Source organism: Serinus canaria, chromosome 2 (assembly GCF_022539315.1).
Source record: "Serinus canaria isolate serCan28SL12 chromosome 2, serCan2020, whole genome shotgun sequence".
In the NCBI taxonomy this organism is placed as follows: domain Eukaryota; kingdom Metazoa; phylum Chordata; class Aves; order Passeriformes; family Fringillidae; genus Serinus; species Serinus canaria.
The window spans coordinates 98,645,665-98,664,356 of record NC_066315.1 but is presented as its reverse complement, the minus strand read 5'-3'; the positions used below and the strand labels follow the sequence as shown (position 1 = coordinate 98,664,356).

The 18,692-nt window shown below is 39.8% G+C and overlaps 2 protein-coding genes across 9 annotated transcripts in view; one reads left to right on the top strand and one right to left on the bottom strand.

Moving 5' to 3' along the window:
• The window catches only part of FAM210A (family with sequence similarity 210 member A), a 22,268-nt gene extending 19,609 nt beyond the window's left edge, over positions 1–2,659 (bottom strand). For 2 of the 7 annotated variants that reach the window (XM_050970264.1, XM_050970266.1), the window contains exon 1: positions 2,127–2,583. The gene's annotated coding sequence lies outside the window, so the exon portion shown is untranslated. The other 5 variants (XM_009101793.4, XM_018908465.3, XM_030233412.2 and 2 more) reach the window with 5 other exon arrangements.
• RNMT (RNA guanine-7 methyltransferase) lies at positions 2,615–18,692 on the top strand. Of its 2 annotated transcripts, none has more exons than XM_009101782.4 (11): positions 2,615–2,706; positions 4,019–4,279; positions 6,466–6,598; positions 8,087–8,209; positions 9,271–9,386; positions 10,352–10,533; positions 11,125–11,289; positions 12,402–12,519; positions 14,095–14,196; positions 15,622–15,655; positions 16,873–18,692. In XM_009101782.4, exons 2-11 carry the CDS (start codon positions 4,049–4,051, stop codon positions 16,908–16,910), a joined length of 1,242 nt encoding a protein of 413 aa, XP_009100030.1. In that variant the 5' UTR covers positions 2,615–2,706; positions 4,019–4,048; the 3' UTR covers positions 16,911–18,692. The 2 variants fall into 2 exon arrangements, with proteins under 2 accessions (XP_009100030.1, XP_050826220.1); XM_050970263.1 differs by lacking the exon at positions 2,615–2,706 and adding an exon at positions 2,934–3,079.

Below are 18,692 nucleotides of genomic sequence, written 5' to 3'. Positions count from 1 at the left end.
TTTTGGGCCCACATCTCAGTCTTTTCAGTGATTTTATTCCATTCCTAATACTGAGATATTGATGATTATGAATTTACTTCATCATCTTATTTTGAAAATAAGTTCATCTTCAACTATCTGATTTAACACCAAAAATAACTAAATTGCATTGTCTTTCCAGCCTGCAGGACCAAACTGATTACAAGGAATTTGCTGAGATTCCATTAGTAGTTTTACATTTTTAAAAATCAATGTTCTTGTTGCTCTTGTTGAATTTCTCACGCCCTTGTCTTCCAGACTAGGAAAAACTCCCTTCAGATCCAGAAATGTTCCAACATGCAAACTGAGGGCTCTTATCTGACATTAGGGGACATCAAGAACTCCCTGTCTGTCAAAAACACACTTCACTTTCCAAGTGATACCTATGAGCATACACAAAAGCTGGGGTGGTTTACCTGCAGAAAAGACCATCTACAGCAGGAGAACTACACAGATTCTTTTAAAAACCAAACCAGATCAAAACTTTTCTTGCAGCTGCTATAGCTTGTGAAGTAGATCTGCAGACAGTCATGCCAGAAAAGTATCTTACATTACTTACATACACCTTAACAGTCTGAATTTATCTACTCAGTTTTTGCCACGTGGAAGCCACCTGATATCTACCAACCCAAATCACCTTTTTTTTTTTTTTTTTGTCCTCATGGAAGGACCTTTTAGGCATTGAGAGCAATTCAGTAACCCTGCCACAAGGATCAGTCATATCCTTTTTACCTCAAACAGCCATTAAACAGAAAAGGAGATAAACACCTGCTGTAACCCCCACAGGAGATGGACGGTGGGGACATACTATCCTCTGGGCATGCAATTCCCACACTGAAGCAGCTGCAAGCCACAGAAGCACAGGCAGCAAAACACATTCCAAACGAGGAACCTGCGCCCTATCTCTTCCCAAAGCAGCAAAACTTTGCCAAACCATTTTATGTTTATACTTGTAACAGCAATGACACCTCGGGGTAAGCTGAAGAATGTTTTCAGTTTAAGAACTGGCTTTGGTAAGGAATTCTAGGACACTTCATGTACTGCTGTCCAAAGTAAGGTTTTCTCTTTCAGGACAGTTGGTAGAGGGCGTTTTGGAAATAGACATTAGTGAGGCTTACAAGTAATTAGTAACAGATTCGTGTTTCACTTAACAGCCTTAACAAATATTCTGATGACTTCTGACTCCCTGGATATACTTAATTAACAGGAGGGGATTACTAATGAGAAACATAACATGAGACAATAAAACACTTGCATGGCCACTTCAAGCTTTCTGAAGAGACAAGACATAGGCAGGTCTAGGAAACGAACCCCCTTAAGAGGCATAAGCCACCCACGGTCCTTCAGTGGTAACACAGAACCATGGAATATGCTGACTCGGAAGGGATCCATCAAGATCATCGATGTCCTCTGCACGGCCAGCTCCTGGCCCTGCACAGGACATCCCAAGAATCACACCTTGTGATTGAGACTATGGCCAAACACCTGAGCTCTGCCAGCTGGTGCTATGACCACTTGCCTGGGAAGCTTGCTCCAGTGCCCAGCCATCCTCTGGGTGAAGAACCTTTGCCTAATATCCAGCCTAAACTTCCTCTGACACAGTTTCGTGCCGTTCCCTTGGGTTCTGTCACTGGGCACCAGGGAACCGGGACCGCCAGTGCCCTTCGTGAAGAAGTCACAGCCTGAGCTCCCACCCCCAAATCCCTTCCTCTCCACCCAGATACTGCAGCCCACGGCGGAACACCCAGGCCCATCCAGCGTCATTTCCCTACCAAGAAATCTTTCTTTCAACCCCACTTGCTTGGGTCGCGGCCGACATCCTTCAACGCCGACCAACGCGGACTGGTCAAAGGGAAGGCAGCCAGAAGGAAGGCGCCAGCAGCCCGATCCCCCCACAAGCCGGAGCGGTGGGGGATCCGTCCCGATCCCGTGGGTCCCGCTGCTCCCGTTCCCGCCCCCGCCGCGCGGGTACCTCGTGCCAGGCCCGCGCCGCTCCTCAGGGGCCCCGCGAGCCTCGGGCACGCGCCAGAGTCACCAACGGCCGCTCTCGTCACACCCCCCTCCGCCCGCCCCGCGCAACGTGCGGCGGCGCCCGTCCCCACCATCACCTTCAGGCCCGGCGGCGCCCTCCCACTGCGCAGACGCGAGCTCCGCCCCCCCCTCGCACAGCCCCCTGGGACTCGCAGTCTCTCTGTCCCGGCTGGGACCCTACCACCTTTCGCAGAACCAAGGTCGGAAGTGACCTTTAAGACCACCCTGCCCAATTGTCAACCCAGCACGGCCACTGCGCCCCCTAACCCAAATCATCCGGCGCCAGCTCCAGGCGCCTTAAACACCTCCAGGGAGGGCGACTCCACCAGCTCCATGGGCAACCTATTCCAACGCCTGCGCATCCTAACAGTGAAGAAATTGTTCTAGTATGTAATCGGAATCTCCCCTCTCTCAGAGCAAGCACGTTGGAAGAAACCAGCCCCGGCTCACTACACCCTCCTGTCAGGCAGTTGTAGAGAGCGATACGGTGCCCCTGAGCCCTCCGCTTCTCCAGGCTAAACAGCCCCAGCCGCTCCTCACAAGACTCCGCGCGCCGCCGTCTTTTCCCGTTCCCTTTCGCGCGGTCCCTCCCAGGACGTGACGCCGCCGTGGGAGTTCGTCACTTCCGCAAACAGGGATGGCGGAGCGCTGAGCCGGGTGAGTGCTGGGCTGGGGCCGTGCAGGGCCGCCCTCGCTGCCCGCGGGTGGACCGGCGGCGGCGGGGCCCGGGGCCCTCGGCCTCGCCGGACGGTGGGGCCGGGCGGGCCGCAGAGAAGCCACGGGCGCCGCCGCTCCGTTAACGGGAGCGGAGGCCCTGAGGCCTCCCCGCCGCGTCGTGGGGGAAGGGAAGGAGGGAAGGAAGAAAGGAGGGGGCGGGAGCGTCCCAAGACCGGCGGGGCCGTTCCCGCATCACTCCAGGCGTTTTGAGCTCTCAGGCTGAAGAGCTGCTGCTTCCTCTGGTTGCCATCGCTAGTTGTGAAAGTCGGATCGTTTCAGAATTGGGGCTTTCAAAACATCTTGGAATAGCCGGGTGAGGATAACGAAGGGTCTGCTGCTGCTTCGCAAACCAAGCGCTGTGGTGCTTTGCAGTAGTAGAAGAATTATTTTTGTAAGTCGTACTTTGAGGCCATGTGTTTTGAGGAAAGCTGCTCTGGTGCCTCTGTCTAGTGGCCCACTCAGTGGATGTCTTCTGGCCCTCATTAGGAGGATACAGTGGATTGAAGTGTGATTTTTGAATTTTAATTCTTTTTTTGGTGATTTAGGCCACTGTTTCAGAACAGGAGGTTTCAAATTGCCCTCTCTCATGCCTGGTTAAAAAGTAGGTGCTCTGCTTCCCAGTGCTGGTGTAACGAAGGCTGGGATGTGCTGGAGACCACATGAGCTTTGTAGCAGTTGTTTGCAGTCCTGCAACCCCTGTTGATATTTGTGCGGTGGAGATGGGGAAATACAGGTGCAACTGAATATTCCACATATTAGTTAAGCTCAGAGCATAGTGGATATTCTTGGCAAACTGGAAAATCCACAACTGGTAAGAAAATGTTCTCACAAAAACACATCTTGATCTTTTATTTGAAGACATCCATTTCAAAGCATATCAGTTTAAATAACAAATTTTCTAATTTGAGAGACTCTCTTTGTGTTTCTAAACATAAACTTATTTGTAGGTTACCTTTTATGGGAAGGGAAAGAAAAAAACCAGTAACATTTGGCAGTTGAGTAAATAACGATAGGTAAGAATGACTCTAAAATGAAAAGTAACAATTTATCTTAATTTGAACTTATTTAATGAGTACTTTTTAGTTCCACGTTTTGTTGAGCTGTCTTTATCAAACAACTGGTCAAATTTGAAGTCTGTATGTTGCCTAGGGTGAAATACCAACATTATGTTTGAAAGTCATGATTGTAACCACAAGTAAGTGAAATTTTCAGCACTGAAAATTCTTGTTGGTTTGTTTTTTTTTCCTTCTAGATTTCCATTCTGATCAGTGGACCAGTCAAAATGGCTGAAGTAACCAGGACAGAAGAAGAGCAAGTAGAGAAGAGTTTGGAAGAAGTGGAGAAAACACCTCATGCTTTAGAGTCAGCTTCAAGTGTCGGGTGTGAGGGCAATAATTCTGCTTCAGGTGCAGAGCAGTCCACTGAAAATGACAAAGAAGTTGATAGTGGTGATCAGGATGGCAGAGCAAAGAAGAGGAATTTAGATTCTGAAGATGAACCTTCAAAGAAAGTAGTAAGTATCATTTATTTTGAGCTGATTTCAAATCCTTGTTTCAAAGCCTTAGCTCAAGAAATGATTGAAAAGATTTATGCTAGATGTGTGTGAGCCAGCACAAAACACCAAGCATGGAAATGTTTCCTGGGGAAGCAAGAGGTGCACAAGTGATGCTGGGCTTCACAGAGGAGAAAGAGGGCTGGCAATTAGAATGATAATCTCAGCACATCCTTAGTCTCATTCTAAGACTGTTCCATCCTCCATATGGTAGCAATCTGGTAGTGTAGTGTAGGATTTACTGGCATTAGTCCAAGTTCCATATCTTGAACTCAGTTCTCATGTATGCTGTTTATCTGTGTGTTAGTATGTGTGCTTGGAAAGTTCTTCCATAAGGTATCTTTGTCCTTTTATTTCCTTGCTAAGGTACTGTATAGTTTGCAAAACTCAACAGACTGCATCCTCTGTGATATAATTTCAGTATGGTTTGTTGGCAAAGTGAAGCAGTGAAAGACTTACAGGTGCTTCTTTGTATTTTAAGACTACAAAAGCAGCAGAAAATATATGTCCTTTTATATGTCCACCTGGGAGGGTGAAAAGAGTAATGTTTTACATGATGCTGTCCTTTATTATGTATGAGCTTGTAGAAGCTGATTCTTTAATATGCACTCTAGGTCATCCTTTTGGGATATTTAAATATGATTTGAGAATGTCTGACCTAATGTTTTGTTTATCTGCCCAGAATTTTCCCAGTATGTCAATATATGGCTTAGCAGTCTGGCAAAATAAAGGGTGTCCTTTGTTGTGGTAGAAACATTATTAACCCTTTCATCCTTTTAATAAGGGGGGATAAGGCTTAGATGAACAAGAACTACCTTGGGTTTGTGTAGCCTAAGGGTGGAGAGGGAGAGGTGACTGAATATAGCTGCCACCATCTAGATTTTGTTGCTGATGGCTGTTTGCAGCTGAGATGTGTGAATGGTTTGTATGAGTGTGTCCCCCACACTTGTCTGAGTCAGCTGTTCTAGCTTCTGTCACCTTCAGTGGCCATTCAGGGAGCCATCTGTGCTTACCCTGGAAAAGAATAGAAGTCGTCAAAATACTTGTTAGTATCGGTCAGCCCAGTGTGGCAATAAACAGATGATGAGGTTATAAAGATTTTAGACAAGTAAGGCTGTGTTCATTCTGAATGTTTCCAAAAATATATGAAACACTGAAGAATTCACATATATCAGCCAAACCTTCTTTTCCCTTGAGGAACTGCTGTTTGAATAGTAAGATGCAGGAATATTGACTTCCGTAGTGAACTGTTAGGAATGCTTTTAATGGCTTCAGTCTGGTTTGTACTGATATTTCAAATGCTTTTGTACCTCATCGAGTCAATGCTGGTTGTGTCTGTTCTGTTTGGATTTTACTTATAATTTATTTTCACTTCATGTGTATAGTTGAAGATTATTTTCAAGGAGAAGAAATGTTGGGAGCGTAATGTCTGGATGTAGACTGCTTCTCTGTGTAACAAGGGAGAGAAGTGTCTTGTAGTACTTAAAGCTAAGGCCGGACAGAAGTCTCTGGAAGTATTTTGAGTTAAAGCTAAATCAGAGACTTTTCTACAACTAACTCCTAAGCATTATGTGGAATACGTTTTCATTCCTTTATCATGGTCTATTTAAATCTCTGGCAGTGGGGTCATCCACTTGGACCTTAATGTGACATCAGCCAATTGTCCTTTTAGTTAAATTGGCAGTTTATACACTTCTGTCAGATGAAAACACTGAAATTCTGAAACATGCTCTTTGAAGAGGCTCACAATTCCTTGAGAAGGAACATCCTCTTCTTCTGTCCCAGACTTAAGAAGAAGAATGAAACATGTTCTTTGAGCATGGTTGAGAGTATTAGAGAACTGAAAGTTAAGTATTTCTGTAAAGAAAAGGTGCTGGGCAATATCTATCATCCCGAAATTGCTTGAATGTGTGAACTGAAAAGGGAGTAAAGTTTGTGAGTGTTGCTGTGATAACTGAAGTACTGACATCAGTACCAGGACAGATACGGAAAATCTCTTTATAATGATGGTTCCCTTCATAGTATTGCTTGTTTGCCTTCTTAAATCCCTGAAGTGAACACATGTGTATTTTGGTTAAATGACTAAGTAATAAAAAGAATTCACTGCTTGAGTCTGTTCCTTCTGTGGTGTGATTTCCTTTCTGCAGCATGTGATTGGCCATGGACAAGCTGTAGCTGCACATTATAATGAACTTCAAGAAGTTGGTTTGGAAAAACGTAGCCAGTCTCGCATATTCTACCTCCGAAACTTTAATAATTGGACAAAGAGTGTCCTCATTGGTAAGTTCCCTTAACTGATTGCTTTGATGTGATTAAAATGGAAATAATTTTTGTATCATAATGTAACTTTTTCTGTTTTCTGATGTTGAGTATGACACTTTGTCTCATAATACATAGTAAGTTTTTCAGCTGCAGTAAAATGTCTGTTATATTTAATTTGAATCTCTGTGATAGTGTTTTTTATTGTTGGAGTGCATATGCTGAAGTTTTAAAGGTCAACTGACTTAAAAAGTTCATACTGGAAACTGTTCTTCTCCATGCTATTTCTAAAGAGAAAAGTACAGCTTTAAATCATAAAGAACTTCACAGTTCTTAGATTCAAACAAGAACAGCTCAATCTATCTCAAATAATTTCTTAGGCATTTTCCCAAAGCACTTTCTGTTCAGATCCTGGTTAAGCAGTTCTGCAGGAAGCTTGAACACCTAAATTTTCTGTATTACCCATAGTCAGTGGTTGAAAAGATGGAAAGCTAAATGATGTAGTTCTTTAAGAATCAGCAGGCTTTTATTTAAAAGCAAAGTCTGCTGTTCCACAAATTAATTCCAAATTGAGGAAACAAAGCCATCAAATATCTGCCAACAAAGAAAAGAATCATCAGCACAGCACCACAGGTTCATGAAGAGGGATCTGTGCCAGAAGATGTTGGCACCATTTGTCTTAGCATGCTGCTTTTTGTTGTGTTATATCAGAGCAGTTAGAAGCAATATTTAGATTTCTATAAAGCTGTTCCTCAAGCCTGTGTTGAAGCCTTTCTGTCATAAAGAATTTCAGCAGTGTGGCTTTATAGCAGTTGTATCAAAACATATTTCATGTCTCCTACTGTGAAGAAAAGTTGCTAGCATGCTGATATGTTTTACATAATATGCCAACATCAGTCAGAGCAGAGAGAATCTAGGCAGCCTCAAGGGGGAAGAAAAAATGTGGCTGTTGTATGTAGGGTAGAAAGACAGCAAAGGACCGGTAGCAAAGCTACTGTTACTGCAAAGCTACTGTTATTGCAAAGCCTGGGAGAGTGAGTGAAAAACATTATGTATTTTTGTGAGGTGACTGGGAGGAGATGTTGTGGCTGATGCATTTAATTGGCTTTTTCTTTCTGCAAAAGGCTTTCCCATACTTTCAAGTAACATCTGCATTCACTATAATGCTAATGAAAGAGAACCCTGTGTTCCCTCCCCTTGTCCAGGGTGGTTGTTTAGCCATGTGCAGTTTTGCCTTAGCCAGGGAAACAGTTCAGAACCTCAGTCAAGTTATATGCAGAGTGCATTAAGCACAGAAAATACTCATCTTCTCCACAGTTTTAAAAGTTTGTGGTTCCTTTCATCCTTCTAGAAAGAAAAGAGATTTAAGTTTGTAATATTAGGAATATTTATAGGTGAAGTAAGGTCTGAGGTGGTTTAAAATTCTTAACTCCTTTTGGTTCTTTAGGCTTTTAGGTGCAATACACATGCAGAGATGTGTTTATATGCTCCTGGTTTTTATTTTTCTAGGTGAATTTATAGACCGGGTACGACAAAAGAAGAGTGATATAACTGTTTTGGATCTAGGATGTGGGAAAGGTGGAGACTTACTGAAATGGAAAAAAGGCAGAATTAAAAAACTCGTCTGTACTGGTAAGGAGGCACGATAACTTTCTAGGGAAAGTACATCAGGTTTTATGGGAAACCAAGTACACCTCCAGTATTTTATTGTTTTTTCTTTCCAGTCAATCAAAGAATGTAATGTACACCTTTTGTGCAAAAAGTTGTGTTTTGTCTTTTAATCTGAAGATATGACTTGATTGCCAGCAGAAATATAAGAATCATCAATATTTAGCTTTCATTTCAACTCTTAATTAAAAACTGGTATCACTAAAGAAAAACACCATTGCCACAGGTTGCCTTAGGCAAAATGGGGAAAAAGTGGTCTTTTCTTTGGGGAAAACACCACTTTTTTATTTTATGTCTTTTCTTTCTTTTCTTCCACATCTAGTCTCTTGTAGTATTTTTAATTGTTCTGAAACACGTACTGTAGAGTTGCATTTAAAAAACCAAATAATCCCCCCAATGTTGTGAGAAAAAATGGTCTTGCGTGTTACAATCAACTAAAGATTTTCAGACTCAGAAACGGGGAAGAGCTGAAAGCTGATTAAAAAAATTTCTGGTTTGAATAATTGGCTTATATGTTGGGAGAATTATACCATCTTCCCTTTTCTCAGAAAGTATCCCAAGGATAATCAGAGAAATAATTATTTAACTCCAAATTTAATTAGCTACTAAAATTCCCCAAAACTCTTTCAGTGGGAATTATTTCGTGTACTTCACATTTTTCAGTTCTTTCTTGCATTATTCAGTGGGCAGCATTCAAATACATTTAACTAATTTACTTACAAAGTTCTTAGGTAAACTTATTGCATATTGTCAGAAACTCAATGACTGAGAAAGAAGCAGTCTTAGAATTTAAAACAGTTCTCATGATGTGACATATCAAAAATGCATTTCAACATCTTTTACAATTTAAAGATTATTAAGAATCCCAGGGAGCTGAGCTATTTTAATAGAACTGAAGATCATTTGTTTTATCCTGACATATTGTACCTTCTGTGTTCCAGTAATCATTACAGCTTTCTTGTCTGGAGCTGTGTACAAACTTTTAAAACTTTCATTTATTATACTTATTATATTTCTGTATTTAGACATTGCTGACATTTCTGTGCAACAGTGCAAGCACCGCTATGAAGAAATGAAATCCCGATGTCGGTATAATGAACATATTTTTGATGCAGAATTCATACAAGCAGATAGTACCAAGGTACAGTTCCTGTGCTTTGTAATATTTTGGAGATTTAATGTTTTCTGTGGTAGTGTTGTAACAATTTGGGTATATACATTTTTAAGGTTGGATTATTGTACTGCCAGGAGAATCAGCCACAGGGGTTACTGGAAGGTTGCTTAAGATGTACTTTGGTGCATTTTGCTGCTGTTGTACAGTGTACATTCAAGCTTCAGACATTCCTGAAGCTTGAATGTCTTTTCCAGATAGTAAATCTGGTGCTTTCACTATCTTTTACTTGACAAGAGGAACAGAATTTGGCTTTGGAGTTATGTGAGACGGCATGGGATGTTGGAAACTATTTTGGTGAATGCTGGAATATATAAAGGACCTCTTCTAATTTAGCTGATTTAACACTTAGAATTTTTTCTTTCTAGTGGCATTTTGGTTACTATAATAGGTACCTTTAAAACTACCTCTACTTGTGTGGTAGAGCAGGTTTCTTAGACTGTCTGGAGGCGGTGGTGAATGCATGGCTGAGGCTTAGGAGACAGTCTTGTAAACAGAACTGCTTTTGCTTCCTAGAAGTGCAGGCTGACAGTGCCCTGCTGATAGAGGCTGAGACAGAACCTACCTGGTTCCAGCATATCTGTGGAAAAGCTGAACCTGTTCTCAGCCTTGCATGAAGGGTTTGCTTGAATTCTTGGTTGTCTTTCCTTCTTCTAAGAAATAGTCTGTTGAATGTTCATGTCATCTCTCTCAACTTGGGGCAGAGAAAAGAGAGACTTGGCTGGGAAAGAAAGGGATATTTTCATGTTGCTATTACAGCTCAGTCTTAGATGCATATGTATTTTCTGTTGCATGCTTTGTTCTGTCTGTCCTTGTACACAAAGTTAATTTCCCTGACTTTGGGTCTCTACCATGAATGTAGTATATTTGTTAGGAGATTTAAGTGAATCATGCTTGTTTCTGTTGTTTTTTCTTTCCTTTTTTATCTGTTGCAGGATCTCCTGTCTTCCAAGTACAATGATCCAGATATGCGCTTTGACATTTGCAGTTGTCAATTTGTTTACCACTATTCATTTGAGACGTATGAGCAGGCTGACATGATGCTTAAAAATGCTTGTGGGAACCTCTCTCCTGGAGGTTATTTCATTGGCACAACTCCAAATAGCTTTGAACTTGTGTAAGTACTCTTATATCCTGTTAGTCTTCCAAAACTCTGTGAAGCATTGTTTAGTGATAGCTGTTCTTACAGTGCTCCAATATGTTTGTGCAAACAAAAGCAATTTTTTGCAACAGTTTTGGATTCTAATAAAAAAGAATCTCACTCATTAACTTGACTCAAAAAGGTAAAGCAATACTTGTCTCATGTCTTCATGGCTCTTCTGATAGAGAGTACAGGTCTTCATATACTTCATCCCTCTATCATGACTTCAATAGTGTCAAAATTTCCACAGCCTGGGGAAAAACTGTCAAGGTTTTGTGGTTGTTTCTAGAAGCCTGTCTTGTCCATGCAGATTGACTGTGTGTCTGGGCTAAAGGTTCATCTTCTAGGTCCGTTTTGTCCTTAGTATGTTGCATGGGAATGATAACCTGTTAAAATCCAGTATGCTGCTTCATTTCATTGTTTCAGTGCCTTATGAGATAAGGGAAGTGGGAAACTAGAGAGATCAATGAGTATTACTGGGAGAAATACTTTCAGGCTTCTTATGTGTAGTTTTCTCTGCGTGTTCAATACTGGTCAATAAATGTTTGTTTATATCTCATTCTATAGAAAGAGACTCGAAGCTTCAGAAACAAATTCATTTGGAAATGATGTGTACAATGTAAAATTTGAAAAGAAGGGAGACTATCCTTTATTTGGCTGCAAGTATGATTTTCACTTGGAAGAAGTGGTTGATGTCCCTGAGTTTTTGGTTTACTTTCCCTTACTGGAAGAGTAAGTTAAGTTTTAAATTTATTATACAATAAAAGCTGTGGAACATAATAAACATTTGTTTAGTTTTTATGTCATTGCATAATGCTTGCAGAAAATTATATTTTGGCTTTCTTACTTTATTTTTCAGTTCTTAATTTTTTGTTGTTGCTTCAAATACAGAGGTTTCTTGCATTTCCATCCACAGCTGTAATCTGTCCAACTATTGAAGGTGCTCTGGTGAGAAGCTGTGAGGACTTAAACTATGTCTCATGAGGGACCATGTGGTCTGATATATTTGATCTATTGGCAAACCTTTAAAATTATCAGCTTTTTCTTCTTTAATTATAACTTTTTGAGGTGTTTCTTTCTACCCCTTTTTTAGTCTTTCTTGTGCATCTTCACCATGGTGCCTCTTTCTTGTCTTCTTCACCTTTCCTTAGATGTTCATAGGATTTTTGCTATGAGGAATTTTTTTCTTCCTCCAAATGATCTTCATCTGTAAGCATATATTTTGCTGTTACCTCTGTGTGACCTGAGATTTGGTTTTCCCAGCTGTATCCTGAGGTACAGACAAATCTTTCCATACTGGGTTTTTTCCTGCTGTTCAAGCTCAGTATGGTTAAACAGTATTAAGCTTTCCCTTCAAGCCTGTTCAAGAGCTTCATTTGTAGTTGTCTCTGAAAAATAACAGCATCTGTCACTGACAGCTGTAACTTCAGTGTTGCATGTCCACGGTGTCTACATAAAATTGAGATATAAGCCACTGAATACAGTAGAAAGAAGTTCTCTAAATATATTCATAATCTGACATGATAGATACTGCAAGGAAAACTGTAGTCTTTCTGGAAGTCCACATGGAACTTCTGTGTTTCAGGAGAAGAGACATTTTCTATTAAAATGTTGTAAGTTACTTCTGTGTAGATTTTTGTTGTCCTAATTAAAAAAAATAAAACTTCAATTTGTGGTGGAACTGCAGCTTTTTTCATCTAAATGTCTTTACTAAGAAAAAAAGTTGTAAAGGAGTGTTATTCTAGTGAATACCATAAGATGTCACTATGGCTTAAAATTGTTCCTTTGAAAATAAAGCTACAATAATTTTGTGGCTTCCCTAATTAAGCTTGTTGTTTTGACAGAATGGCAAAGAAGCATGGTATGAAATTAGTCTACAAAATGACGTTTCGGGAATTCTATGAGGAAAAAATCAAGAACGAGGAACATAAAATGCTGTTAAGGAGAATGCAGGCCTTGGAGGTATTTAATAGCATTTTACATCTTGTTAATTTTTGCGCAATAATTGAAATTCCCTTTTTGAACATTTTACAATTAATTAAGGGCCACCAATAGAAAGTATTTAGTTCTTGGGGCTGAAAGTGTGACTCTGCTTGTTGATCTTGACTGGCTGCCAGACACCCACTGACCTGCACTCTTGTTCCCTCTTCCCAACAGGATGGGGGGAGAAAATAGAAAGAAAAACTTGTGGGTCAAGATAAATTCAAGGAGATTGCTTAGCAATTACTGTTACAGACAAAACAGATTGAACTTGGAGAAGGTTAATTTAATTAATTGAAAAAAAAAAAGTAGAAAGGTGAGAAATATGAAAACCTAAAACCAACTTTGTGCCATCCACTGCTTGTTCCCAGGCTCAGCTTCTTTTGTTCACTCCTGACCTTTCTACCTCCTCTCCCTTCCTCTGCATGGGAAGGGGGATTGTGGTCCGTGTATAACACTTTGTTTCTGCCTCTCCTTCTTCCTGTGGCTCTTCTCTTGGTCCAGCACAGGTACCACCCAATAGATGATTCAAGTTTTGAAGATAATATTTCAATATTGAGGCAAGATTCTGTTCTTGTGAAGTAGGAAACAGAAGCCCAAGAGTCATGCCAAGTGTCAGATAGTGGTGATTGTAATCCATTTCTTTCTCAGCAGAGAGACTGAAAGCTGGATCTTTGTGCAAGGAATATTGGCTGAAAAGACAGAAAGAAGTCTTTGTAGGAATAAAAGGACAGTGTTTTTGCATTTTTTGTTTGTCCTCCAACTTAACTTTAACAGCTTCAGAGAAGCTTTTCCAGGCCACCTCTGAGGCTTTGGTTTTACTTGCAGTTATCTGTACTTCCCTCCTCTTGCAAACAGTAGAATTCTTCTGCAGAAAACTCTCAGATCAACTAATTGGTGACTTACTCAGCTGAGTCAGACTACAACTTGACTGCACTTTTTGACTCTATAAGTGATGGTGCTGTGTAAGGGCTCACGCTGGTAACAGCACAGAGACACAGCCTTTGACTCACCATCTTCCTTCTTAGGAAAGAGAGAGTTGTCTTAAGGTAGTGGCCACTTACAACTGAGGACTGCATTTTTACAATCAGATTTATTTACACAGATCACTAGTAACTGGGATCCTTAATAAGTACATCTTAGTTTTGAAGAACCTGTTACAGCTTATGTGTTACTGAAGTATTTTAGTTGTTCTGCTTGAAATTGTGGTTGCCCATTTCTTAGTACTTCTGTTGAAGGGTTGCTGGTATAGTTGCTCTTCTAAAGGTATATCTGGGTAATGCTCACAATGAGCTGTACATGAAGGAGAGTGTTTATAGTTATTCAGTTTCCCCTGCTTTAGAGACATAAGGATAAAAATTTATAATTCTTGGGTGTCAGATTTTCTGGTAAGTAGGGAACATCAGACCTGCTCCTGAGGATGCTATAAAGGAGAGATGTAAATTTTAAATTTTTTTAAGACTTGCTGACTTCTGTCATGGACTGTGTTGTGACAAACCCTTTATTTTATGTGATTAATGTATCTCACTACTCAATGTTTTATTCTATGTTCTCCAGCCATATTCTACACATGGTGATTCCAGGCTTGTTTCTGATAAACCTGATGATTATGAGCATGCAAAAGAGTTTATCAAAGATGGCAAGGCAAAGTTACCATTGGTAAGTTTCTTCATACTTCACTAGAGATAATGGTGTCTTAAAATTGAGGTCCTGATCTTTTAAACTGCAGTGCCTTCTTCATTTCAACTGCAATGAAGTTGGTATGAGTGTCTCTTTGCATGTGAAAAATCATAGAGCTGCAGGGCTGAGGTGTTCATCTAACCTATATCCCATACTCAAAGAATCAAATTCACCTTATTTGGTAGCTGTTGAGACATTTGTAATAATGCGGAAGGGAAAGGATATTTTTTCCATCTTTCTTGACAGCTCTTCTTTCTAACTATTCTTAATTTGAGGAATCGTCTTCTATGTCTGGATCTTCTCAATACTGATTTAGAGCATTAATTCCAGTCCTCTGATGGGAGACTTCAAAGCTTTCTTCATAGCACTGTATATATTTGAAATCATTCTTTCCCTTTTCATCAATACAGCATGAGGGTGGTCAGCCTAAAGTTTATTCCACTTGGTTTTGTTGTTTTGGTTTTTTTTTAAATCATTGATTCATCTACTGTTCACATTCTGAATTCTTGAAAGATGTAGTCCTTTTACTGCATATATAAAAATCCTGCATCAAGAGAGAAAAGAAACCACCTCTTCACATCTGAAATTAGAAAATTTTTTAAAAGAAAAATGCTTATTTTAAGAAATAGACTTAAGAACGTGAGAATAGCCAAGTCACACCAAAAACATCTGTTGCCAAGTGCTGCTTTAAAAGGTGAAGGTTTGGTTAGTGGGTAGCAGCATATGGACTAAAATTAAGGCCCCAATGAGGACTCCTTGGATGGGGATGGAGTGGGCAGAGCAGAAAATCTGCTTCTTGTTGTTGCCTTAGATTTCTTAAGTGATGGGGTAAATGGCAGCAGCTTTTTACTCGTGAACTTGCCCTGCTTTCATCTGATCAGGTGAACTGGGAATTTCCTAGGCTGGAAGGCAGGCTGTTTTTCCAGAATGTGTGAGTGAGGGTGAGAGTCTCTTGCAAATAGAGACTGTGGGGTGTTGTTGGGTGGAGGCAGGCAGTGTTCCTGAGAAAGGTGGCAGCACCATGGTGTAAGGCCTTTTCCTGACTTAACATAAATACTGGGCATCTCTGTCTGAACAGCACCTGGAGCTGGGTCAGATCACACTGGTGGGTGGTGATGGACACAGGCATGCTCTGCACTGCAGAGGCATCCAGACCAAGAAGCTGTTGGCCCATTCTCCTGTACCTGTTTAATTTAGGTGTGTTCCATTATCTGGATCTTCCAGTTCCCAACATCATAGTTAGTGGAGTTGTAAATATCTGTGGTCTACAGTATTACTTTCCTTGCCCCTAAATAGCCAGTCAGTGTGGGTGCTTAGACACTGGTCAGTGAAAAATTGAGCTAAATTAGTGTTTTATTGTTTCCTTATTTTTTGTTGAAACTGGGTTTTTTTGTCCCGTTCTAGGGAACCTTGAGTAAATCTGAATGGGAAGCAACAAGTAAGTAATGGTTTTGAAAACGCTATTGACTGAATGACTGCTTTGAAAAGTGTGTAAAATAACCTGTTAGTCATGGAAGAAATTTCAGATTTTAAATATAATAAGATGTTGTTATTTTTGTAATTCAGAATGTCTGTTTATGGATTATGTAGTGTGCACATCTCAAGAAATTGTGAGGGAAATGCATAAGTGCAGCCAACCAGGATTTGTGTTTTTGCAGGCCATTATACTGGTTGTGTTAGTTTAAAAGCAAAAAAAATGCTGTGTACTTCACAGTTGAGAAGAATCTTCACTCTGCTTTAATAAATTATTATCTAATTTTTGAATCTATGAATTATAAGGTAGACATAAATTTCCAGCAATCTAGAAGTATTATCTCAATTAGCTATTTGAGAGGGGCTTTTATACAGTTTTATACCTTTTCATAACTTAAAAACAATTTATACCTTTAAAATTACTATGTTTCCTAAGTAGTTTATTTTTCCAGAAACATGTGGAGGGAGTATTGAGCTTCTGATAAGAGTAGCTTCTGATAAACATAGCTTGTTCCTTACGTAGAACTTTGCATTGTTGCTGAGGGATGTCTGATAAGCTTGTCTTGAAAGATTTGCAAGTAGTTATGGCACCTCATTCATTAAAATAAAAGTTGAAATTAAGTGGAAATCTATAAATGTGATCTCAAGTAACTGGTTTAACATATCTGTCTGGTATGGAGCGCAGGAACATTTGGCATACCTGGCATTGAATATATACAAACTAAGTTTTCCAAGGATGCTGGTGTGGATTATATGAATATCCATTAATAGAATCATACTGTTCTGGACTTGGAAAAATGCTATAATTCCATCTTTGTCCGTCAAAATTGATAATATGTATCATGAGTTCATTCACTTTTCAATTAAAAATGAAGTAATAATCTCAACCCTGATTGTCCATTACTGCAAGTATGAAGGAGTCTTTAAACTTAACTCGCATGACTTTTTAGGTGCTAGTGAATGTTCATTATATGTAGAATGGCACAGTAATTTCTGAAAGCATGTAAAACTATGCTGAAATGGAATGCTAGAGTTACTCACTAGAAGATCATAAGATCTTTTGCGATTTCAGTAATCTGCTAACAGGTTGTTTGGGCATAATATCAGCCTGGTTACATTTTGAAAACTTAATTGAGTCACCAAGAAAGCTGAAACATTAAATACTCCCATTTTCTTTTTTAGGTATCTACTTGGTATTTGCATTTGAGAAGCAACCATGAAACTTCACATACTGGATGCAGCAAGAAGGGATCATATCCATGTGCAAGTTGGAATGATCAGAAATCCATTGTGGCAACTATTTTTTTATTTTTTATTTTTTAATTATCAGACATGTGCAGGACACTACCAAAAACTAGAGCAAGCTCGTGATTCAGAGTTACATTGCCTGTCTGTGACAGATGGACTTGTGTGTGTATATATAAGAAAGATTCTGAACCAGTCTTTTTAAGCATTTGTAAGCAATCTGCATGCTCTCAAAACCTGTGTTTGAACTCACAGAACTTTGTTAGAAACAAATGTTTTGTTGGTAGAAGTATGTTTGTGATTACGAGCCTGACCCTGCACCTTCTGAAGTTGATGGAAGAACGTTGACTTCAATAATGCAGAATGAGGGCCTAAATACTGTTCTGCAGAGCTCAGTTAATTCCTAATGAGATCTGTTCAGCATAGAGGGTATGTCTACATTGCATGCAGAGCAAAAAATACCCAAGTCAGTTTGAGAACCTCTGTGCTGTGCTCAAGCCTGCGTTGTAAATCTACCTTAGTGGTATTCATGGTGTATTTTACATGGTAAAATCCCATGATGTTCTTGTTTTTCCTGCTTGCTGATATGTAGTGTCACTTCATGGTGCTTTTAAGATTAAATGAGTTTGTTCTGTACAAAACTGCTCTGAAAGTACTCAATTTCTAACGTTTTAAATCTTGACTTTGTTTTCCAAATATGGCTGTGCGGTAATCAGTAACAGCTGCTTAAGTTAGATTACTGAACTTTTTTTATTGTATTAAAGACTCTCCTGACTTTTTAATAGTTTTAGTGTTTCTTGAAACTTACTAGACAGATCTTAGGATGCTTTTCTTTCTTGTTTCATAAGATTCCAAATGGGATTGGCAGTAGAATGACCTGTTGATGGTGATGGGGACCTCGTTGCAGTCTAAAGGCATAAAAAACGTTGTCATGTCATGGATCATGAACCAAAAGGGGAGCCTGTGTATTATTTGAGGATTCCAGCAGTTTTCTCTGGAAGGGACGGCTGTGTATGTGCATACAGACTCTGGTACCTGTGGGTAACAATCCCCAAATTGGAGACACATATTTTGTTTGGGAATGAAATCAAATGATACCAGTAGGCAGAACTATGCCTAACTACCATCAAAACTGCTTGTTAGTCTCTTAGAGCTGGCTTAGGGGTTTCTATACGGTGTTAGCTTGACTTTCCATGTGCTTGTATCCACCCATTTCTTAAAAGGCCTGAAACTTCATGTTTCTTCTCTCCAGTTTTGGGCTAACAGTAGCTGATGGCTGCTGTTGGCCAATAGATTTAACTTAGAGATGAAATGATGATGGTACATGAGTATTTTGAAAAGTTATAGCAAACCTAGAAGAGAACATTTCTGTTAAGACTTAAATGTTCAAATTATAAGAGTTTTTAGTTGTATTGCTTTCCCCCTGTAATAGGTTGTACTCTTTCTTCCTCTTAGGTTGTACTCTTTCTTCCTATTTTTTTTTTGTTGTCCAGAAGAACACTTGAAACCTTCACTGAAGCAGTAGAATCTGTCAGTTCTGCTGCTGAAATTAAGACAATAAAATGTTCTTGTTTGCTAGAATTAGTACTCATGAAACTAGCTAAAAATGATGACACTTTAGAAGTGCTGAAATGTTTCTTTGAAATTTGTGTGCGTCAAAGCTAGTTTTGTTGGATTTCTTGTATCAAATTTCATTTGAAAATGTTATGCTATTTTTGGAAGAGATATGAATAATAAAAACAGGGGAGTACAGTGAA

Excerpts from the sequence above, each read along its gene's own strand:
- RNMT (XM_009101782.4), top strand. The coding sequence starts at position 4,049 with ATGGCTGAAGTAACCAGGACAGAAGAAGAGCAAGTAGAGAAGAGTTTG. Across the intron at positions 4,280-6,465 it reads ATGAACCTTCAAAGAAAGTA|CATGTGATTGGCCATGGACA; the intron begins GTAAGTATCATT and ends TCCTTTCTGCAG. Across the intron at positions 15,656-16,872 it reads ATCTGAATGGGAAGCAACAA|GTATCTACTTGGTATTTGCA; the intron begins GTAAGTAATGGT and ends TTTCTTTTTTAG.